A 25142-nucleotide genomic window follows, 5' to 3' on the forward strand; every position below is an offset into this window, starting at 1 on the left:
GACCGCCGTTCTTTCCGGCAGCAGGGGCGCGAGCAAGCACTTGCGGGGCTGCGCCTTTAACTTGTTTTTTTTTTTATTAACGCTGACATCGGCCCACGTTGAATATTGACGTGAACGGGCAACAGTTAGGGATTGTTTGTTGTTGTTCTTGATGATAATGTTGTTGCTGCGGCTGCGGCTGCTGCTGCTGTTGTTGAGCATCCGTAGACGCGTTCGATCGATCGAGGGGGTCACGAAGGGTAGACGGGGCGAGGTGCGATGACGAGGGGGTTTGGCGTTGAGGTTAGAGTCCGGGTCAGGCTCAGACGTCGGGGTCAGAGGACCCCGACTAAAAGCGGCGGGAGGCTTGAGTGTTGTTTGGCTGTCCACCATCGGTGCACTGAAGTCTCCTCTCCACCCACAAAGTCTTACTCCCCACTCGGCTCGCTCCGTACGAAGGTGAAAGAAGCCGGGGGGGGGGGGAGTGGGGGGGGGAGGGCATGTTGACGCCTTGCGCCCAAAACTTCACGAGAACATTTTAACGTGAAAACCCAAAAAAAACGCCTCTTCTACGCATCCCCCTGCAGATGCTTCCCCGGCCCTTCAGCGACGGAGAGACGCGCCGGCCCCAACGTACCACCGCCAACAGCCCCCATCGCCAGCACCACGTGAAGACATCTCTGGCCCAAAAACGAAATCGCCGCGCGATAATTCACGATGATTAGAATCACCGCCGGCGTCGCCGTCTCGATAACAATCCCATCCCAACGGCCTCATCCCAACCCGCCGAAGCTCAAGCCAGCCGCTGGTCCTGACCGCCCACCACCATCATGCCGCCCGACTCCTGCATGGAGCCCGCCGACTCCCCGCCCGCGTCGGGCGAGTGGGGGTGCGACGGCGACTCGGGGTTGCTCGTCTCGGGGTCGCTCTCGCTGCCCGTCTTGCCGCCGCTGTGCGTCTTGGCGTGCTTGTTCAGGTGGTCGCTGCGCATGAACCTCTTGTTGCACACGGGGCACGCGAAGCGCTTCTCGCCCGTGTGCGTGCGCAGGTGTCGCTGCAGCTCGTCCGAGCGCGTGAAGCGCTTGCCGCAGAACAGCCAGTTGCACACGAAGGGCCGCTCGCCCGTGTGCCAGCGCAGGTGCGCCTTGAGGTGCGACGACTTGCCGTACACCTTGCCGCAGCCCGGGATGTGGCAGTTGTGGAGGCCCTTCCGCCGCAGGCTGGCGCCCGCCGGCCCCAGCCGCTCCGCCTCCTGGCAGTTGGGGCAGTCGCAGGTGGCGCGCCCGGGGAACCGCCGGCTGGAGCCGCGCGGTGTCGGCGCGGGGCCCAGGCCGGGGGCGCCCGCAATCGCGGGGCCGGCCGACAGCGCCCCACCGCCGCTGCCGCCCCCCGTCGCGGTCGACTCGGCGTAGGTGGGCAGCATGCCGTTCTGCGCCAGCAGGTGCTGGGCGGCCGAGGGCAGCAGGTGGGGCGACGCGCCGCCGAAGGCCGCCGCCGCCGCCGTGTGGCCCAGGCTGGCGGCGTAGTCCGAGTTGTAGCCGCCCAGCTGCGAGTGGAAGGAGGGCTGCAGCGGGGCCTGCAGGCCGCCCGCGGCGCCGGCCTGCACGTCGAGCCAGCCCGTGCCGTGCACGTCCCACCACGCGGCGGCGGCGGCCGCGGAGGCGCCGCCGGCCGTCGCGTCGCCGTGGCCCGCGCCCGCCGCCTTGAACCACGACTCGTAGGGGTTGTGGTGGTGGTGGTGGTGGTGAGGAGGGGGCGGCATGCCCACGCGAGAGTACATGCCCTGCAGCCCCTCCACGGACGAGTGCACCTTGGAGACGAAGGCGGAGTGCGTGGGCTCGGGCGACGAGACGCCGCCGCCGCCGTGGTACGCCGAGTAGTCGCCGCCGAACGAGGCCGTGGTGCAAGACGCGGCGCTGAACGCGCTAGAGCCGCCGCCGCCGCTGCTGTTGTTGTTGCTGATGCTACCGAGGCTGTGATGTTGCTGTTGCTGCTGCTGTTGCTGCTGATGCTGTTGCTGCTGCTGCTGTTGCTGCTGCTGCTGCTGCTGTTGCTGATGTTCGCCTGGGCTCCGCGTGGCCGACCCGTAGCCGCCTCCGTTGGAGGCGCTGGGCTTCTTCCAGGGGTAGAATCCGCCCTTGCCGCCGAAGTGCGTCTCGCCCAGCGGGGACACGGAGCGCGTGTTGCCGATTTTGTTGCAGGTCGCGGCGAGCATGGCGAGGGGAGCGGACGCGAGGCGAGACTCTTCCTTGAGAGAGAGAGCGCAGAGAGAGGAGAGAGGAGGACGAGGGAGCAAAGAGACAGCGGGCACTTTAGAAAGCTTCATTAGAGATGCGTAGGATTATTACGAACAAACAAAAACATATTTATCCATAGAACCCAACGGAGAGGCCCAAGCGACGAGTCCACTGCGTGAAAACTTAGCGGGGTCGAGATCTTGGGTGGGCCGCGAGTCGGTGATATCAAAACGACTCGTGGTACAACCACGACACACGGACGAGAGGGAGATGTGGGGGAGGGAAGGGAGAGAGAGAGGAATCTTGAGAAGTTCACCCCCCCCCCTCCCCCCCTCTAATCTCTGGTGGTTGAGCCTGGTTCAGTCACACAACCCAATATAGGATCGCAGAGCTCGGGCAATAGTCGGCGCCGGTGATGGCTGTTTGCCTCCTCCCGCTCTGTACGTGGGTTTTTGCGTCTGTGAACCGTTCACAGACTCCTCTGTATCTCTCTCTGTCCCTCTTGAGTGGTGATGATGCATCCTTTGTAACGCGCACAGCTCAATCTCTATGCATTGCTCAAGAGATACCTCTCTCTTGAGAGACAGAGGCAGATAGATACGTCATTCATTAAAACAACAAACGAAACATTTTTTTCACTATGAGACCTCTCCTTTACCAGTGGCAAAATATAGTGATAGGTTTTTACCCTTTCAATTGGTACAAAAACTGACACCTTTATACAAGGCATCATGTTTGCAATAACCACAACACAAGCAGTCATTAACCACAACACAAGCAGTCAAAATGCTTGTGTTGTGGTTATTGCAAACATGATGCCTTGTATAAAGGTGTCAGTTTTTGTACCAGTTGAAAGGGTAAAAACCTATTACTAAACAATTTTTTCTTAAACTATTTTTTTTTAGATTTGAAGCTTTCGTGACTGCAAGGATTCATATTCTTAGGTTTTTTCGGTAAAGTCATGTAGGTGAAAAATTAAAATCAATAAAAGTAAAATAAATATAAAATAACACAGCATGATAGCTGTGCCAAGTGAGAACTTGATACAGCTATCGTGCTGTGACGGTTCCACCTGAAGACGGAAGTTTGTGTTGCCTCCGAAACGTCGTGATTTTTATTTTATATTTATTTTACTTTTATTAATTGTTATTTTTCACCTACGTGACTTTACCGAAAAAAAATAAGAATATTTTTTTCATCTTACCAGGTAAGGCCCGCTAAGGTACGTAGCTATTTTTCAGAAGCGACCTGGCCACAAACGAAGCGGCTTATCTCACGTGGAAAGTTATACAGCAGCCAAATACTCTAAACGCGTGATGTTGATCCTCAATGTGGAGGGGGGAAAAACGGAGGCCCCAGAGAAAAACCCACGGGATCACGGGCGAGAGACACACGCAAAACTCCAAATATACAGCAGCAGGCGCCAGGGTGGGGATCGAGCCAACGACGTCCTGTGTACCAGGCGAGGTAGTTAACATCTTCTTAGGTTTTTTCGGTAAAGTCACGTAGGTAAAAAGACATAAAAAAGTAAAATAAAATAAAATAAAAATCAAAATAAAATAAATTTTTTATTTTATTTTACTTTTTAATGTCTTTTTACCTACGTGACTTTACCGAAAAAACCTAAGAATATGAATCCTTGCAGTCACGAAAGCTTCAAATCTAGAATTAGTTAACATCTCTCCACCGCGGCACCCATTGGCATGACTGCGTGGATGGACGCGTCGGCTGACTGAGTCTGGATCAGACCGCCGAGTGGTGAATGTCGGCTTGGCCAGAAGGTTCCCTAACGGTATTATCACATCGAGAGATTATTGAATCCGTCTGTGCGGATCGTTGAGCGTTTTATCACCCCCCCAACTATCGTGCATTGGATTTCACGACAGAACGTATCGATGCGGCGGAACCCTCTTGCAAACGTTGTCTTGAGACTCGAAATATCGTTCCCCTTGATAGTTGTTTTTTTACCCTTCTACCTGGCAGCAAAAGGTGTCAGTTTTGTTGCCAGATAGAAGGGTAAAAAACCAATTATCATATTTTTTACTAGCAAATGAGGTTCCAATGGTGTTAAATCACTCACATTTACGAAACGTATATTTATACGTAGATCTCTCTACCGCCTCTGCACGCGACACGCCGACGCGCGCTGTATTTAGACGCGTACTTTTCACATTCACATGCAACACATGCAACTTTTATATATATATATAAATATATATATAAAATATAAGTTTATTACAACACCGCGGGATGGTGAGAGATCCTTCGTGAACCATTCATCCAGCAGTGGATTGAGCATGGCTGATGAGTGCGTTCACCCGCGCGTGCAGCATTTGACGTGCCGCATGCACTTCGCTGCATCGACGTACGGACATTCAACCGCATAGACCCGCAGCAGTGACGCCGCTCGATCTCTACACGCGTGGGGGGGGGGCACGCGAGGTGTCATCATCACCTCGACGGATATTCATCGACACGCGGCGCAACGGAAACTTTCGGAGGAGCGGCGGCGCAGCAGTTTGCGCGCTGCGGCCTTTGACTTGCGGTCCCACGGCTAGCGGCGGCGGGCGAGTGATAGTTCAAATAGGCCCTGTGTACCCACACCACGACATATCGTGGGGAAGTATGGCCAAACGACGCCGCCCCTCCCCATCCCCCCCCATCCCGAAGTTAGAGATACACTTGAGATGTACACTTTACGCAGGGCACGCGTGAAACATACACACGTGTCTGTAGAGGTATATACGAAGTGTATATATACAAATGTGTCGGTAAACCCGCCACCACCCGACACAGCCAACTAGTAAGGGTTGTCACGTAAACAGAACGTGGCCAATTCGTCACTAGTACAGCACTAGTGTATAGTGTAGTGTATAGTGTAGTGTATAGTGTAGTATACCAGAGGTGTGGACTCGAGTCATGTGACTTGGACTCGAGTCAGACTCGAGTCATGAATTTGATGACTTGCGACTCGACTTGGACTTGCATAACAATGGCTTTGTCCCACCTCTGTAGTATACTAATACAGCACTAGTGTATAGTGTAGTGTATAGTGTAGTATACTAGTACAGCACTAGTGTATAGTGTAGTGTATAGTGTAGTATACTAATACAGCACTAGTGTATAGTGTAGTGTATAGTGTAGTATACTAGTACAGCACTAGTGTATAGTGTAGTGTATAGTGTAGTATACTAGTACAGCACTAGTGTATAGTGTAGTGTATAGTGTAGTATACTAGTACATCACTAGTGTATAGTGTAGTGTATAGTGTAGTACACTAGTACAGCACTAGTGTATAGTGTAGTGTATAGTGTAGTATACTAATACAGCACTAGTGTATAGTGTAGTGTATAGTGTAGTATACTAATACAGCACTAGTGTATAGTGTAGTGTATAGTGTAGTATACTAGTACAGCACTAGTGTATAGTGTAGTGTATAGTGTAGTACACTAGTACAGCACTAGTGTATAGTGTAGTGTATAGTGTAGTATACTAATACAGCACTAGTGTATAGTGTAGTGTATAGTGTAGTATACTAATACAGCACTAGTGTATAGTGTAGTGTATAGTGTAGTGTATAGTGTAGTATACTAATACAGCACTAGTGTATAGTGTAGTGTATAGTGTAGTACACTAATACAGCACTAGTGTATAGTGTAGTGTATAGTGTAGTATACTAATACAGCACTAGTGTATAGTGTAGTGTATAGTGTAGTATACTAATACAGCACTAGTGTATAGTGTAGTGTATAGTGTAGTACACTAGTACAGCACTATTGTATAGTGTAGTGTATAGTGTAGTATACTAGTACAGCACTAGTGTATAGTGTAGTGTATAGTGTAGTGTATAGTGTAGTATACTAATACAGCACTAGTGTATAGTGTAGTGTATAGTGTAGTATACTAATACAGCACTAGTGTATAGTGTAGTGTATAGTGTAGTATACTAGAACAGCAACACGAGTGTGTTGGAGAGCCAAGCCACAACATTTACAAACTGAGCACGACGTTTCGCCAGTAATCCACGTGACGACCCTTACTAGTTGGCTGTGTCGGGTGGTGGCGGGTTGTAACGACACATTTATACATTTACGCGATCTAACCCAAAGAAATACCCCTCTATCATATGTGTCTATGTGTATGTGTGTATGTGTGTATGTGTGTATGTGTGTGTATGTGTGTGTATGTGTGTGTATGTGTGTGTATGTGTGTGTATGTGTGTGTATGTGTGTGTATGTGTGTGTATGTGTGTGTATGTGTGTATATGTATGTGTGTATATCGGTGGATGACTGCGTCGCAGGATCGCGAGTTTGGTGGTGAGGGCCTAGAGAAGAGTGCACCAGTCGGTGGCTCGCGATCGTGGCCGATGTAAGGATGCACGTGAGAGATGGTCTCACACGGAACGCAGTCGATACAAACGTCTGCATTTCGTATGCATATGCTTCGTAGATAGACACGCGCTTCTGTACGTGGAACTAAACTAGTTTAGCAGTTTAGCAGGTTAAGGCCCCCCTCCCCCACCCCCCCCCCGAGTTATTTTTTTTCCCCAGAAGCGACCTGGCTTGCCACACATGATAGCGCGACAATGTATAGCAGCCAAATAAGATGCGCTACGCTGATTCTAAATGTGGAGGGGGAAAACCGGAGGACCCGGAGAAAAATCCACGCGGCCACGGAGAGAGAGAGAGAGAGAGCGAGACGCAAACTCCAAATATACATCAGCTGGCAGGGTCGGGATCGAACCCACGACCTCCTGTATACCAGGCGAGGTAGTTAACATCTCCTAGCCACCGTGATTATGATGAGAGAGAGAGAGAGACGCAAACTCCAAATATACAGCAGCAGGCGTCAGGGTCGGGATCGAACCCACGACCTCCTGCATACCAGGCGAGGTAGTTAACATTTCCTAGCCACCGTGATGATGATGAGAGAGAGAGACGCAAACTACAAATATACAGCAGGAGGCGTCAGGGTCGGGATCGAACCCACGACCTCCTCCATCCCAGGCGAGGTAGTTAACATTTCCTAGCCACTGTGATGCTGATAGAGATGCAAACTCCAAATATACAGCAGCTGGCAGGGTCGGGATCGAACTCACGACCTCCTGTATACCAGGCGAGGTAGTTAACATATCCTAGCCACCGTGATGATGATGAGAGAGAGAGACGCAAACTACAAATATACAACAGCAGGCGTCAGGGTCGAGATCGAACCCTCGACCTCCTGCATACCAGGCGAGGTAGTTAACATTTCCTAGCCACCGTGATGATGATGAGAGAGAGAGACGCAAACTACAAATATACAGCAGCAGGCGTCAGGGTCGGGATCGAACCCACGACCTCCTCTATCCCAGGCGAGGTAGTTAACATTTCCTAGCCACTGTGATGCTGATAGAGATGCAAACTCCAAATATACAGCAGCAGGCGTCAGGGTCGGGATCGAACCCACGACCTCCTGCATACCAGGCGAGGTAGTTACCATCTCGCTCCCAATATCAGCTACGTACACGCACACTTCTAACAGCTGGGATAACGTCACGCCGACGGGTCTGTGCTGTGTATCGACGCCCCTATATCCCGTGTAACTGCCGATATATATATTTGGCATCACTCCTCGTGCTATATAGAACTCCGAACACATACACTCCTAACAACCGCGTGGCGATCCCGTGTGTGCTGTCAGGGTTTGTGACCGCTAAGCGATGTCCGACGTTTCGCAGCGGAAGCAGCAGTCGCTCCGAGCACGCGGAGCGATATGCAAATGTCGGGTCGTCGAATAGGCATTCACTCGGACGGGTGCACACACACACACACAGAGCACATAGACACACGTGTAATATAAAATCATAGTTATAGACACTTACTCAATACGTTTGCATTCACGCACATGGTCGTACACTCTGTATATTGCGAGAAGACGATCTTTAAACCGATGGATATTTATCACAGAGACAGAGAGAGACCTACGCTTACAGACCGAGTGGAGCGGTGGTGCAGTGGTTGGCGCACTGCGTCAATGAACCCGGGCCACGTATTCGATTTTCCGACCGCGGTGAAGTCTTACTTCTGACCGACACGGCGTGTGTTATGTCTTCATGTCGAACTTGTGACGCGCCGTACGCAGCCAACCGCGCCAGCCAATCGGAGGTGTTTGTGGGGCGGAAGAACCACAAACTAAACAAACACACAAACAGCGGTTCTAAAGAAATGCGTTTTTATAAAAGTGCACAAGCCCCCAGCGGCTTCCTAAACAGTCGGTAGGAAGTGCGTTTGGAAGCGCGCGAGGGCTCTTAGCAGACAAAATCCGCCGCTGCCGCGCGGGATGATTCGAAGTTGGCGCGATGCCGCGCGCGCGCGCGTGCGTGTGTGTGTGTGCTCCGTGTAGAGATGAGCCAAGGCACTGTGTGTGTGTGTGTGCTCCGTGATGAGATGAGCCAAGGCACTGCGTGTGTGTGCTCGTGACGAGATGAGCCAAGGCACTGTGTGTGTGTGTGTGTGCTCCGTGACGAGATGAGCCAAGGCACTGCGTGTGTGTGTGTGTGCTCGTGACGAGATGAGCCAAGGCACTGAGTGTGTGTGTGTGCTCCGTGATGAGATGAGCCAAGGCACTGTGTGTGTGTGTGTGCTCCGTGATGAGATGAGCCAAGGCACTGTGTGTGTGTGTGTGCTCCGTGACGAGATGAGCCAAGGCACTGCGTGTGTGTGTGTGCTCCGTGATGAGATGAGCCAAGGCACTGTGTGTGTGTGTGTGCTCCGTGTAGAGATGAGCCAAGGCACTGCGTGTGTGTGTGTGTGCTCGTGACGAGATGAGCCAAGGCACTGCGTGTGTGTGTGTGTGCTCGTGACGAGATGAGCCAAGGCACTGTGTGTGTGTGTGTGTGCTCCGTGACGAGATGAGCCAAGGCACTGCGTGTGTGTGTGTGTGCTCGTGACGAGATGAGCCAAGGCACTGAGTGTGTGTGTGTGCTCCGTGATGAGATGAGCCAAGGCACTGTGTGTGTGTGTGTGCTCCGTGATGAGATGAGCCAAGGCACTGTGAGTGTGTGTGTGTGCTCCGTGACGAGATGAGCCAAGGCACTGCGTGTGTGTGTGTGCTCCGTGATGAGATGAGCCAAGGCACTGTGTGTGTGTGTGTGCTCCGTGTAGAGATGAGCCAAGGCACTGTGTGTGTGTGTGTGCTCCGTGATGAGATGAGCCAAGGCACTGAGTGTGTGTGTGTGCTCCGTGTAGAGATGAGCCAAGGCACTGAGTGTGTGTGTGTGCTCCGTGACGAGATGAGCCAAGGCACTGCGTGTGTGTGTGTGCTCCGTGATGAGATGAGCCAAGGCACTGCGTGTGTGTGTGTGTGCTCCGTGATGAGATGAGTCAAGGCACTGCGTGTGTGTGTGTGTGCTCCGTGATGAGATGAGCCAAGGCACTGTGTGTGTGTGTGTGCTCCGTGATGAGATGAGTCAAGGCACTGCGTGTGTGTGTGCGTGCTCCGTGATGAGATGAGCCAAGGCACTGTGTGTGTGTGTGTGCTCCGTGATGAGATGAGCCAAGGCACTGTGTGTGTGTGTGTGCTCCGTGACGAGATGAGCCAAGGCACTGCGTGTGTGTGTGTGCTCCGTGATGAGATGAGCCAAGGCACTGCGTGTGTGTGTGTGCTCCGTGATGAGATGAGTCAAGGCACTGCGTGTGTGTGTGTGCTCCGTGATGAGATGAGCCAAGGCACTGAGTGTGTGTGTGTGCTCCGTGACGAGATGAGCCAAGGCACTGTGTGTGTGTGTGTGCTCCGTGATGAGATGAGCCAAGGCACTGCGTGTGTGTGTGTGTGCTCCGTGTAGAGATGAGCCAAGGCACTGAGTGTGTGTGTGTGTGCTCCGTGATGAGATGAGTCAAGGCACTGTGAGTGTGTGTGTGTGCTCCGTGACGAGATGAGTCAAGGCACTGCGTGTGTGTGTGTGTGCTCCGTGATGAGATGAGTCAAGGCACTGAGTGTGTGTGTGTGTGCTCCGTGTCGAGATGAGTCAAGGCACTGCGAGTGTGTGTGTGCTCCGTGACGAGATGAGTCAAGGCACTGCGTGTGTGTGTGTGTGCTCCGTGTCGAGATGAGTCAAGGCACTGTGTGTGTGTGTGTGCTCCGTGATGAGATGAGTCAAGGCACTGAGTGTGTGTGTGTGTGTGTGCTCCGTGTCGAGATGAGTCAAGGCACTGCGAGTGTGTGTGTGCTCCGTGACGAGATGAGTCAAGGCACTGCGTGTGTGTGTGTGTGCTCCGTGTCGAGATGAGTCAAGGCACTGTGTGTGTGTGTGTGCTCCGTGACGAGATGAGCCAAGGCACTGTGTTTGTGTGTGTGTGTTCCGTGATGAGATGAACCAAGGCACTGTGTGTGTGCTCCGTGACGAGATGAGCCAAGGCACTGTGTGTGTGTGTGTGCTCCGTGACGAGATGAGTCAAGGCACTGTGAGTGTGTGTGTGTGCTCCGTGACGAGATGAGTCAAGGCACTGCGTGTGTGTGTGTGTGTGCTCCGTGACGAGATGAGTCAAGGCACTGTGAGTGTGTGTGTGTGCTCCGTGATGAGATGAGCCAAGGCACTGTGAGTGTGTGTGTGTGCTCCGTGATGAGATGAGCCAAGGCACTGTGAGTGTGTGTGTGTGCTCCGTGACGAGATGAGTCAAGGCACTGCGTGTGTGTGTGTGTGCTCCGTGTCGAGATGAGCCAAGGCACTGTGAGTGTGTGTGTGCTCCGTGATGAGATGAGCCAAGGCACTGAGTGTGTGTGTGTGCTCCGTGTAGAGATGAGCCAAGGCACTGTGAGTGTGTGTGTGCTCCGTGTAGAGATGAGCCAAGGCACTGTGTGTGTGTGTGTGCTCCGTGTAGAGATGAGCCAAGGCACTGAGTGTGTGTGTGTGCTCCGTGATGAGATGAGCCAAGGCACTGTGTGTGTGTGTGTGCTCCGTGTAGAGATGAGCCAAGGCACTGTGTGTGTGTGTGTGTGCTCCGTGACGAGATGAGTCAAGGCACTGTGTGTGTGTGTGTGTTCGGTGACGAGATGAGCCAAGACACTGTGTGTGTGTGTGTGTGCTCGTGACGAGATGAGCCAAGGCACTGAGTGTGTGTGTGTGTGTTCGGTGACGAGATGAGCCAAGACACTGTGTGTGTGTGTGTGTGCTCCGTGACGAGATGAGCCAAGGCACTGAGTGTGTGTGTGTGTGCTCCGTGACGAGATGAGCCAAGGCACTGTGTGTGTGTGTGTGTTCGGTGACGAGATGAGCCAAGACACTGTGTGTGTGTGTGTGTGTGCTCCGTGTAGAGATGAGCCAAGGCACTGTGAGTGTGTGTGTGTGTGCTCCGTGACGAGATGAGCCAAGGCACTGAGTGAGTGTGTGTGTGCTCCGTGACGAGCCAAGGCACTGAGTGTGTGTGTGTGTGCTCCGTGACGAGCCAAGGCACTGTGAGTGTGTGTGTGCTCCGTGACGAGATGAGCCAAGGCACTGAGTGTGTGTGTGTGCTCCGTGACGAGATGAGTCAAGGCACTGCGTGTGTGTGTGTGTGCTCCGTGACGAGATGAGCCAAGGCACTGTGTGTGTGTGTTCTGTGACGAGATGAGCCAAGGCACTGTGAGTGTGTGTGTGTGTTCTGTGACGAGATGAGCCAAGGCACTGTGTGTGTGTGTGTGCTCCGTGACGAGATGAGCCAAGGCACTGTGTGTGAGTGTGTGCTCCGTGACGAGCCAAGGCACTGTGTGTGTGTGGGTGGTGCACAGTGCGGCGAGCACTTTGTGCGCAGTGATCGCGAACGTCGAGGAAGCGTGTTCGTCCGGCGAGCAGGAAGGCCACACGCGGCTCGGGCCGAGCGTTCGGCGCATCCGTCACGCACGCTCGATTCCAACAGACCGACGGAAATGTCAACAGCAACAAAATACGATTGCATCGCTATGCACGACTTGCATATACACAGCAGCGGCGTCGCCGCTTCACACATATATATACACAGACGCACGCTTCACGTGTAATACAGACGCAATCGCAGATCGGCGTGTGCTTCATGGACACAGGGTACGCTCCATAGGCGCGCATTGCTTCGACAGAGCCAGACTTTACACAGGTGAACTCGAGCGTTGCGAAGATAAATAGCTACGAATCGAACAGACAGACGTCACTTAACAGGGGTGTATATAAGCCGCACACGGTTAAATAAACAAACACGCGCTCGCAATACATACAGAGGCAATGACCCCCCGTGTAGCCTTAACAGAATGTAGGTGCAAGTGCTGTTAGCGAGCACCGATGGCCTACGGCCTTAAACATCAGCGCTGTGTGGGTCGCTTTATCAGATACACGTTCAGATTGCATCGCTACGTTTTGTTTCGGCAACGACACTTTGAAGATGTACGCGCCTTTCGAGTCAACCGCGTCCTCCCGTCGGCGGAAACTGCGTCTCCTTCATTCCCCCGTACAAGCTTTGCCCGCTGGCACGCGGAGCGGAACGTCGGACGTCGTGCGGAAACAAACACGCGTGACAAGGGCGCAACCGAAACCGGCGTCGGAGAGAGTGACGCTTTTTTATTTTTTAAACTAAAAAAGCCACTTCACGTAAACGCGCCGAGATGTCGAATTAGACGAGGCGGGGCATCGCTATGCCTCGCATGTCGCGATGTCGACTACCTCGCCTGGTCTACAGGAGGTCGTGGGTTCGAAACCGACCCTGACGCCTGCTGCTGCTGTATATTTGGAGTTTGTGTCTCTCTCTCATCATCATCACGGTGGCTAGGAGATGTTAACTACCTCGCCTGGTATACAGGAGGACGTGAGTTCGAAACCGACCCTGACGCCTGCTGCTGTATATTTGGAGTTTGCGTCTCTCTCTCCGAGTTTGCGCGTCTCTCCCCTCCCCGTGATGGCGTGGATTTTTTTTCCTCCGGGTTTTCCGATTTTCCCCTCCATATTTAGATTCTACAGCAGGCGTTTAAGAGTGTTCGGCCGCTCTAAATGTTCACGCGATGAGCCGCCTCGCCGAGCTCTCATTAGTGGTGGCCAGGTCGCTTGTGAAAAAGGAGCTTTAGAGCTTAGTGGGCCTTACTTGGTAAAATTTAAAAAAAAGTTTAGTTTGATGTACAATCTACAGTCGTAGCAGACAAACCTACCTTCTCTTAGCCTGACATTCTCTTCCACAGAGATTCTCTTCGACAGACCCCACATTCTCTTAGCCCAGCGCATCTAGAACTTTCTTGGCCCGTGGAACACTGAGCCGATGCAAACATTTCCGTGGACGACCCCTGCCAGCTTCCCCTGCCCACCACCCACCTCTGGTGACAAAACGCATTCACTTCTTACTCATACTCTGATACAGATATTTGCTGTGACGGTTTCACCTGAAGACGGAAGCTTGTGTTGCCTCCGAAACGTCGTGATTTTTATTCTTTTACTTTTATTAATTTTAATTTCATTTTTTACCTACGTGACTTTACCGAAAAAACTAAGAGTATGAATCCTTGCAGTCACGAAAGCTTCAAATCTAGAATTCACTTCTCTCTCTAAATACAAGTACGGTAATACACAATTATTCATATTACCAGATCATAAAAATAAACACTTTTTTTAAAACGCAGCTATAACGTTTTTTGTATTTAGATCTTAGCGTTAGGGCGGTTTCATCAGGGGTAGTTTACCTAACTTTTTTTTTTTTTACAAAATATATATAAATAGCCACGAGTCAAATACGAAACGATCGTCCGAAACAACAAGGCACGAAGTCAACGTGGTCGTTATTGCCCGGAGGATCAACCCCCGCGTCGAGCATCAAACCCCGCGCCGCTGGACGCGGTCTGCAGTAAGCCGACGGACCCAGCCTCGGCACTTGCCGGGGCCGATGCCCCTGACTCCAAGAAGCCCCCAGTCCCCAGCCAGCTCGCTTAGCCATAGACGCAATCCTAGGACGGATAAACCTAAGGAGGCTGTGGGAGACTCAAAAGAGACACCCTGAGAGACGCGCGGAGAGAAATGTACTTGGGGATTGATTCGCGGTTGAACGAATTAGATTGGTGGCTGCTGCTGCTGGCAGTTGTGCACGAACACACAATCCAACAACAACAACAACCGCCACCACCACCAACAACAACCACCACCACAGCGAAATAACTCAACTCCACTCAACAATCTTGATTTTGAAGCTTTCGTGACTGCAGGAATCCATACTCTTTGGTTTTTTCGGTAAAGTCACGTGGGTAGAAAATAAAATAAAATAAATCACGACGTTTCGGGCGCAACACAAGCGTCCATCATCAGCTTTTCCACTCATCACTATCGATACCGTGGCCGTGAGAAAGGAGACGACCTCTGCTCTATATATATGTATATATAGAAATAGGTGATGTTTCTGGCAGTTGTTCGTCTAGCTACGTGCTATGCAGGTAGGGCCTTTGCCCGAAACGTCGCAAAGAATGTTACCGTCAACTCTTGGCGAAAATTACACAGCCGCCAACGTCTCTCGTAGGCTGTTTGTGGTGCGTCTGATTTAAATAGTAGCACTATGTGTGTGTGTGTGTGCACATGTCAAATATGCGGTGTAGTTACCTATGTGTATATGTCATACGCGTGCGAGTTAAACTGTGCACATGTAACACACGTGTAGTTACATATGTGTATATGTAATACGCGTGCGAGTTAAACTGTGCACATGTAACACACGTGTAGTTACCTATGTATATATGTAATAGGCGTGCGAGTTAAACTATGCACATGTAACACACGTGTAGTTACATATGTGTATATGTAATAGGCGTGCGAGTTAAACTATGCACATGTAACACACGTGTAGTTACATATGTGTATATGTAATACGCGTGCGAGTTAAACTATGCACATGTAACACACGTGTAATTACCTATGTATATATGTAATACGCGTGCGAGTTAAACTGCGTACATGTAACACACGTGTAGTTACCTATGTATATATGTAATACGCGTGCGAGTGAAACTATGCACATGTAACACACGTGTAGTTACATATGTATATATGTAATAGGCGTGCGAGTGAAACTATGCACATGTAACACACGTGTAGTTATCTATGTATATATGTAATAGGTGTGTATGTGACACACACACACACACACGCGCATACCACAGATTGATTGCGTGGGGGCTCCTAAACGAAAAGGGCAGTAATGCCGCATATTGCCCGCGTGATAACTTAAGATGATCACGTCAATGCGATTGTAATGGGGATTTATTTCACATTTGTCGACGTGCAAGACCGTGGTTGGACGCCACCAAATTACTCCACACCGTCACTAAAACGCCTGCTCACTCTGCGTTACCTACCGGCGTGGTGAAGTGGTGGTGAAGTGGTGGTGAAGTGGTGGTGAAGTGGTGGTGAAGTGGTGGTGAAGTATGGTCAAACAACTCCGGCGCCTTTCCTCCGCACCCCGTGACCGATACGGCCCTCACCCGTCCAGCAATTGCCCATTGTGATTGTAGAAACGCTAGTAGCTTGCATCTCATATATGGAGTTACCATTACATATGTGCTTATGTATATAAGGAAAAGACAAATATCCCCGTATAGCCTTCATAGACTGTCGGGGCAAGTGCTGTTAGCGAGCACCTATGAAAGCCGGAACGGCACACGAGGGGGTGGGTGGCCAGCACCACGCCCGACCGCCTTTGTCTCCCCAGTGGCGATGTTCACACACCGCACAAGGCACTCATTCGAGGCTGAGTCGACCTAGGAGAGGTCTAGGACCGGTTCAGATAATCGTCACCGGTGTTGGCCGTGAGCGGGTTTCGCGCGGCGCGCTAACCGCTACACTACCACACACACGACACACACTACACACACTACATATGCACACGCGCGCACACACGCGGGGATTTAAAATGCACAATGCCCATTGTGTGTATGGTAATGCGGGAGATGGAGGCTACCCTTCCATTCGACGCTCTCAGAGATTTAACACTTCAAGAACGTTGCATTTGTAGAATCTCTTTTTGCCAGTCGCATCCGATTGTTTAAATGGATCCATGGCGTAAAGTTATCCGCCCGTTGATACATGCAGATAGTATATATATACATGTATGTATATTTATATATGTTATTTATATATGCGGCGAAACACACACGAGTACACACGGCGCGTGTGTGTGTGTCTGTGTGGTGGTGAGCGGTTCGTGGCAGTGGTTAGCGAGTTGCTCTACGAACCCGGCGACCCGAGTTCGATTCCCGCTCACGGCCACCACCAACCCCGGTGACGGATTATCTAAACCGGTTCTGGGCCTCCTCCCCTAGGTCGACTCAGCCTAAAATAGAACTCTGTTCAGGCTATACGGAGGCAAAGTTGTCTGCATACGGAAGAAGTGACAACAATTTACAAACGTATAAAAATATGTATAAACTCGATAAATTAACCCAAAGGGAGTTAGTTCAATGCGCTCAGAACACACGACCCTTGCACCCAAGTTTGACACTCGCCCACGGCTCAAACCGCGGCTCCGCCTGACCTCTGACCGGCGTGGTGAAGTATGGCCGACGACAAGATGAGCTCGTTGGCTCGGGAGTTACCAAGTCGGGAGATTTGGATTTTGCGATCGCAGGAGCCGCGGCGAGAGATGCCGACGGCGTGCGGAGCGGAGAGAGATGTGGGGAGCGCGGCTCGTGTGTGCGCGTCGCGACTCAGCCTCTCGGTACCAAAAAAAGATCGAGACGAGAGGAAACCGAGAGGGAGGAAGTCAATGGATGAAGTGGCTGCCGCGTTTTGAATTTACGAGAGTTTTAGATTTGTTTTTTTGTAACTAAATACATTTTTTTGGAGATATCATCTAGGGGTAGAGAGATGCGATTGAGATGAAAAGGGGGGAAACGCAAAAACACGTGGACAGGAAATGGAGATGTTTGTGAAATACGACGGACGTTGGCAAGGTATTGAGAGTTTGTCGGCGAGGAATATGGAGATGCGGTGAGATGGAATAACAATGCGGACCAGGAGGGGGTGAGAGGGTGGTGTCTCGTTTTAGACGGGAGATGTAAACAACGAGATACGAATGCGCATGAGCTAAATACAACAAACAGACACATGGAGATGTAGCAAAGCTACATTGGAGACGGACAAAACGTTTGTACGTTGTCCACCGTGCCTCGTTGGATTTTAGAACTGCGACCAGCATCATTGGCGAGTGATATCCGAACAAGCGCCCCCCACCGCGCCCGCCCGCCCCCCCTCCATTTCCACCAAGCCGCATTTGACCCGCGAGGTGAAGTATGGTCAAACGACAACCTCCACTACGGACACGGCGCTTTCGGCGGAGGCCTCCGAGAGGGATGAGAGAGAGAGACACGCCAAGTGGAACGAAAGTTGAAAGTAATAAGTGCGTGCGCGCGTGCGTCTCTCCTTTAGGTCGACTCAGCCTCAAACGAGTTTTACCTGTTGCGTCGTGCGAACAACGCAACAGCAGGGGGGGGAGGAGGGGGGTTGGACACACACACACAGACAAAGGTTGCAGGGCGTACGCGGCAACCCGGCCACACAAAGACAACGATCCCCCGCGTAGCCTCTAACAGACTGTTGGGGCAAGTGCTCTTAGCAGGTAACTATGAGGGGGGGGGGTGTGGGTGGCCTACACCACGCCCGGCCGCCTTTGTCTCCCTGGCCACAGACACATATACGCACACACACACAAACCACGGGCCCACACACGAGGGAAAGTGGTGCTCGCTCCGCGGTGCCCTACGGTTCTCAGATACACAGCGCGAACGATGTCTGTGTGTGTGTGTGTCTATGTACACGCGTGTCTACTTAACAGCACGATACGACCAAGACTCAAGCCGGACAGAGCACAGCGACACACAACGCGTCAATGATGATGACGGTGCAATGTTTCATATTCCGAACGCTGGACTTAAATTTGACGTTCCGTTCCCGATCCTCGCTCAGATGTCACGGCCTTTATTTACGCGAGCCACAATCAATATACATGTGTATACTGTGTTGCATAACGCATGTATATGCAGCGATGCACGTACGTGTGTGTATGTTGAGGTGTGTATATGTGTGTGTGTTATTGCGCTGCGCTACGAACCCAGCTACCAAAGTTCCATTCCCAATAACAGCGACGGGAGTTTCAACCAGTTCTGGTTGGTGGTGGTGGTGGGAGACGGGGGTAATTATCAGCACCGGCGAGACAAAGGCGGCCGGGCGTGGTGTTCGACACCCGCATCCCCAACAGTCTACAATGGGATCCTGCCTTTGCGCGAAGCAAAATATGCGGCCCTCCTCGGATTCGTGCGTGTCTCTTAGGATCGACTCTCTTGGGAGATATCCTCTAAGCCAGGGGTCCCCCCAATCCCCCCGGGCCGCGGACCGGCCCGTGTCCTGTTAGGAACCGGGCCGCACAGCGGCAGGAGGTGAGAGCGGTGAGTCCGTGTGTGTACACACTCTACACACCGCATAGTGGTGAGCGGTGAGTCCGTGTGTGTACACACTCTACACACCGCATCGTGGTGAGCGGTGAGTCCGTGTGTGTACACACTCTACACACCGCATAGTGGTGAGCGGTGAGTCCGCGCGTGGAACCCGCCCCCATTGTTGTACTATTCACCACTTCCATCCGCGCCTCTTGCCCGCACTGCGCACTTGTCACAGTCACAGTTTTGTTGTGAGCCCACGAGCTCTAAGCCCTAGTAGCCAACATGAGTCAAAAACAAACGTCGCCGGAGAGCTTAATTGATAAAGGGGGAAAGACCCAATGATGAACTACCCCCCTCCCCACCCCTGGTCCGTGAATAAATTGTCTTCCACGAAGCCGGTCCCTGGTGCCAACAACGTTGGGGGCCGCTGATCTAAGCGATGACTCCGAAACAAATCGAGTTGACGATGTGCGTCTTTTTTGTGGGTGTGTGTATTTGTTTGTTCCCATTGGGATGCCTGCCGTCGTATATATATATACATATATCTATGTACGTATATAAGAAATATAACGGCAGTGTAAATACCAATTTTTATTTTTAAAACATTTAAATGCTCACGACAGAGTTGATGCGTTCGGCTCGCGTCGACGAATTCGCGGTTGCTAATCGCCGCAGCGTTCGCCTACATCGTGACCGAGCGCGTGTCAAGGATTACGGAGGCGATCCTGTTTTACTGCCGGGGCACCTATAAGTGGACACGCAGTTCCCAGGGGTTGCAGTAGATAATAGACGTGAGCACAGATATGGGGATGGGGGTGCGGGTAGATGGATCGGGGAGCTATCACACAGACTCACACTCGCGCAGAAGACGAAGATTTCCCTCCCCGTCGTATAGAGTGAACGCGCGGTATGATGAGCACGTGGTCACGGATGGGTGGGGGTGGACAGCGCCACGCCCGGCCGCCTTTGTCTCCCCCAGTGGCGATGTTTAATACAGGCACCGCACCAGGTGACTCATATGAGGCTGAGTCGACCTAGGGGAGGAGGCCCAGGACCGGTTCAGATAAATCGTCACCGGTGTTGGCCGTGAGCGGGAATCGAACTCGGGTTCGCTGGGTATGTAATGGCAGTGCGCTAACCGTGACACTACCGCTCCCCACAGACACACACAGAGACACACACACTGAGACACAGACACACACAGACACACAGACACACACGCGCACTTACACAGAGACACACACACTGAGACACAGACACACACACAGAGACACACACACAGACACACACAGAGACACAGACACACATACACACACACAGAGACACACACACAGAGACACACACACAGAGACACACACACTGAGACACAGACACACACAGAGACACAGACACACACAGACACACACACAGACACACACACAGAGACACACACACAGAGACACACACACTGAGACACAGACACACACACAGAGACACAGACACACACACACGCACTTACACGAAGACACGCGGACGGACGGAGTCAGAGATAGGCGGAAATACGAGCGGAGGATAACGCAGATACGGAAGCGATACGCAGAGGTTACACGCGAGTTCAAACTTAAGTACACACAAGTTGATACATGAATACACGGTGACACACACACAGAAGCTCACACGGACACGCTCTTCGCAATGAGACACGCGCCTATGGACGCTGCTCATGCGCTCACACTCAGGCGCACTCAATAGCGCACACACACACAAAGACAAAGGTCCCCCGTGTAGCCTGTAACAGACTGTAGGGGCAGGTGCTGTTAGCGAGCACCTATGAAGGCCAGAACGACACACGAGGGGGTGGGTGGCCAGCACCACGCCCGTCCGCCTTTGTCTCCCCAAGTGGCGATGTTGGTTTTTTTACGCACCGCACCAGGTACTCATTTGAGGCTGAGTCGACCTAGCGGAGGCCCAGGACCGGTTCAGATACTCGTCATCGGTGTCATGCGTACACTAGGGCGGCCGTCGCTCCATCTCACTCACCGACTCACTCGTCAACTCGCTCGGAGTCTTCACTCGCGACTCATTCGAGAGCCTCACGCACAGACTCACTGACTCACGCGCTGACTCACGCACGGACTCACTCATTCACGACTCACTCACAGACTCGCTGACTCACTCATTCACGACTCACTCACAGACTCGCTGGCTCACTCGCTGGGCTCACGGACTCACTCATTCACGACTCACTCACAGACTCGCTGACTCGCTCGCTGGGCTCACGGACTCACTCATTCACTACTCACTCACAGACTCGCTGACTCACTCGCTGGCTCACTCATTCACGACTCGCTCACAGACTCGCTGACTCACTCACTAACTGGGCTCACGGACTCACTCATTCACGACTCACTCACAGACTCGCTGACTCATGCGCTGGGCTCACGGACTCACTCATTCACGACTCACTCACGGACTCGCTGACTCACTCGCTGGGCTCACGGACTCACTCATTTACGACTCACTCACAGACTCGCTGACTCACTCGCTGGGCTCACGGACTCACTCATTCACGACTCACTCACACACTCGCTGACTCACTCACAGACTCACTGGCTCACTCGCTGGGCTCACAGACTCACTCATTCACGACTCACTCACAGACTCGCTGGCTCACTCACTCGCTGGGCTCACGGACTCACTCATTCACGACTCACTCACAGACTCGCTGACTCACACACTCACTGGGCTCACGGGCTCACTCATTCACGACTCACTCACAGACTGTCGCGCTCACTCAACTCGCCGACTCACTTCAACCGGCCTCACCGACCCGCCGACTCACTCGCTCGCCGCACACTCACCCCCTGCAAGGAAGCTGCCATCACGGTACTCCTCCCGCCGTTGCAGCAGCAGCAGCAGGCAGGGCAGGCAGGGCAGGACGTGCGAGCAGCAGCAGCAGCAAAGCAGCGAGCAGCTGATCGCCTCGTCGCTTCACGGAGCCCGCGACGTCTTCATCTGAGAGCTCCGCGCACAAAGACCAAGTGGGGCACTTCCGCACCTCCCCGGGCCATCAAGTAGCGAGGACCCCTCCCCCCACATCGCCCCCCTCCCCCCCACATCCCCCCCCACATCCCCCCCCCCTTACACCCTCCCCCATCGTCGTGCGTTCTCTCCCCCCCCCACCCTTCGTCCACTTTGAAGTGCCGCCTCGAGGCGAGTCGGCCAATGGGGTGAGTGCGAGGGCGAGAGAGGGAAGAGAAGAGAGAGGGAGGGAGAGAGGTAAGGAGAGAGGGGGGAGGAGAGAGAGGGAGGGAAGGAGAGAGAGGGAAGGAGAGATGGGGAAGGAGAGAGGGAGCGAGAGAGAGCGAGAGGGGCTAGAGAGAGGGGGGGGCAGAGAGGGGGGGCAGAGAGGGGGGGGGTACATAAAGCAAAGATTAAAAAAACAAAAAAACTAAATGATGAACGAAGCAAAGTGCCGACTACATCGAGCATCCTCTTGTTTCCTCTGATCGTAAAAAAGAAGAATGAAAAGAGAGAAAAAACGAACAAATGGAAAAAAAGAGATGGAGCGAGAGAGTCGCGGAAGGGGGTGGTTGGTCGTAAGATTCGCGTTCAAACGAGAGATGAGCGATACGAGGGAATGAGGAGTGTGAGCTGAGCGAGGGTGTGAGCACGTGCTAGGGTGAGCGGGTGAGTGGGTGAGTGGTGCAAGAGTGTGAGTGGGTGAGTGGGTGAGTGGTGCAAGAGTGTGAGTGGGTGAGTGAGTGTGTGTGTGAGCGAGTGGGTTAGCATGCAAGAGTGTGAGTGGGTGATTGAGTGTGTGTGAGCGAGTGAGTGGGTTAGCGTGCAAGAGAGTGATTGGGTAGTGAGTGTGTGTGTGTGAGCGGGTGAGTGGGTTAGCGTGCAAGAGTGTGAGTGGGTGAGTGACGGCGAGTGAGGTTGTGTGAACGGCACGTGCCCCAACAGTATGTTAAGGCTACAAGGGGGGAGGGAGGGTTTGTCTTAGTGAGCACGTGTGATCGCATGTTGGTGAGTTGTTTTGATTGGTGAGTGTGTGAGTGAGTGTGTAAGTGAGAGTGTGTGTGTGAGTGAGTGAGTGTGTGAGTGAGTGAGTGTGTGAGTGAGTGTGTGTGTGAGTGAGTGTGTGAGTGAGCGTGTGTGTGAGTGAGTGAGTGTGTGAGTGAGTGAGTGTGTGAGTGAGTGTGTGAGTGAGTGAATGAGTGTGTGAGTGAGTGTGTGAGTGAGTGAGTGTGAGTGAGTGAGTGTGTGAGTGAGTGAGTGTGTGAGTGAGTGTGTGAGTGAGTGAGTGTGTGAGTGAGTGTGTGAGTGAGTGTGTGAGTGTGTGAGTGAGTGAGTGTGTGAGTGAGTGTGTGAGTGAGTGAGTGTGTGAGTGAGTGTGTGAGTGAGTGAGTGTGTGAGTGAGTGAGTGTGTGAGAGAGTGTGTGAGTGAGTGTGTGAGAGAGTGTGTGAGTGAGTGAGTGTGTAAGTGTGTGTGAGCGAGTGTGTGAGCGTGCAAGAGAGTGAGTGAGTGAGAGCGAGTGAGGTTGTGTGAACAGCACTTGCCCCAACAGTCTGTTAAGGCTATACGGGGGAGGAGGGAGTCTTTGTCTTTGTGAGCAGCTGTTAGAGTGGTGAGTTGTTAGATTTGGTGAGTGAGTGTGTGTTAGCGAGTCAGTTAGCATTCAAGAGTGTGAGTGAATGTGTGAGGTTGTGTGAGTGAGGTTGTGTGAACGGCACGTGCCCCAACAGTCTGTTCGGGCTATAAAGGTGGAATATTGTATTTTTTGTGAGCAGCTGTGAGAGTGGTGAGTAGTTAGATTTGGTGAGTGTGTGTGTGTGTGAGCGAGTGAGTTGGCATTCATGAGTGTGAGTGGGTGAGTGACAGTGAGTGAGTTTGTGTGTGAGCGAGTGAGTTGGTGAGTTTGTTTTTTAGATTGGTGAGTGAGTGTATGATTGTGAGAGAGAGCGTGCAAGGAGTTTGAGTGAGTACCAGAGTTAGTAGATTGGTGAGTGTCTGTCTGTGTGTGTGTGTGTGAGGGTGTATGTAAGTGTAGCGGTTCGCGCGCTGTGCTACGAACCTGGCGACCCGGGTTCGATTCCCGCTCATGGCCGACACTCAGTGACGATTATCTGAACCGGTTCTGCGCCTCCTCTAAGTCGACTCAGCCTTAAATGAGTACCTGGTGCGGTGCGTAAAAACATCGCCACTAGGGAGACAAAGGCGGCAGTGCGTGGTGCTGGCCACCCACCCCCTCGTGTGCCGTTCTGACCTTCATAGGTGCTCGCTAACAGCACTTGTCCCAACAATCTGTTGAGGTTATACGGGGGATTTTGTTATTTGTTGTATGCACCTAGCCTGGCACAGCGACGAACAGCGCCTGGTGTTGTTAGTTGAGAGTGGGAGCGTGAGAGAGTGAGAGAGTGAGAGAGTGAGAGAGTGAGAGAGTGAGAGAGTGGGAGCGTGTGAGAGTGAGAGTTTGTGTGAGAGTGAGAGTGTGTGTGAGAGTGTGTGAGAGTGTGTGAGAGTGTGTGAGAGAGTGTGAGAGAGTGTGAGAGAGAGTGTGAGAGAGAGTGTGAGAGAGAGTGTGAGAGAGTGTGAGAGAGTGTGAGAGAGTGTGAGAGAGTGTGAGAGAGTGTGAGAGAGTGTGAGAGAGTGTGAGAGAGTGTGAGAGAGTGTGAGAGAGTGTGTGAGAGTGTGTGAGAGAGTGTGAGAGAGTGTGAGAGAGTGTGTGAGAGTGTGTGAGAGAGTGTGAGAGAGTGTGTGAGAGAGTGTGTGAGAGAGTGTGTGAGAGTGTGTGAGAGAGTGTGAGAGAGTGTGAGAGAGTGTGAGAGAGTGTGAGAGAGTGTGAGAGAGTGTGAGAGAGTGTGTGAGAGAGTGTGTGAGAGAGTGTGTGAGAGAGTGTGTGAGAGTGTGTGAGAGTGTGTGAGAGTGTGTGAGAGTGTGTGAGAGTGTGTGAGAGTGTGTGAGAGTGTGAGAGAGTGTGTGAGAGTGTGTGAGAGAGTGTGAGAGAGTGTGTGAGAGAGTGTGAGAGAGTGTGTGAGAGAGTGTGAGAGAGTGTGTGAGAGTGTGTGAGAGTGTGTGAGAGAGTGTGAGAGAGTGTGTGTGAGTGTGTGAGAGAGTGTGAGAGAGTGTGTGTGAGTGTGTGTGAGTGTGTGAGAGAGTGTGAGAGAGTGTGTGTGAGTGTGTGAGAGAGTGTGTGAGAGAGTGTGAGAGTGTGTGAGAGAGTGTGTGAGTGTGAGAGTGTGTGAGAGTGTGTGAGAGTGAGTGAGAGTGAGTGAGAGTGTGTGAGAGTGAGTGAGAGTGTGTGAGGGTGTGTGTGAGAGTGAGCGTGTGAAAGTGTGTGTGAGAGTGTGAGAGTGTGTGAAAGAGTGTGTGAGAGTGTGTGAGTGTGAGAGTGTGTGAGAGTGAGTGAGAGTGTGTGAGAGTGTGTGAGAGAGTGTGTGAGTGTGAGAGTGTGTGAGAGTGAGTGAGAGTGTGTGAGAGTGTGTGAGAGTGTGTGAGAGAGTGTGTGAGAGAGTGTGAGAGAGTGTGTGAGAGAGTGTGAGAGAGTGTGAGAGAG

At 52.3% G+C, this 25142-nt stretch overlaps 1 protein-coding gene across 1 annotated transcript; it reads right to left on the reverse strand.

Moving 5' to 3' along the window:
• Positions 1-469: 469 nt before the first annotated feature.
• On the reverse strand, positions 470-21575 carry LOC144938061 (transcription factor Sp9-like). The gene is made up of 2 exons (XM_078865755.1): positions 21444-21575; positions 470-2227 (listed from the first exon to the last, which is right to left on the reverse strand). The coding sequence occupies exons 1-2, from the start codon at positions 21462-21464 to the stop codon at positions 773-775; spliced, it is 1476 nt and encodes a 491-aa protein (XP_078721881.1). The 5' UTR covers positions 21465-21575; the 3' UTR covers positions 470-772.
• Between the last annotated feature and the right edge of the window lie 3567 nt (positions 21576-25142).

The sequence above is a fragment of the Lampetra fluviatilis genome, chromosome 21, assembly GCF_964198595.1.
Source record: "Lampetra fluviatilis chromosome 21, kcLamFluv1.1, whole genome shotgun sequence".
Classification (NCBI taxonomy): domain Eukaryota; kingdom Metazoa; phylum Chordata; class Hyperoartia; order Petromyzontiformes; family Petromyzontidae; genus Lampetra; species Lampetra fluviatilis.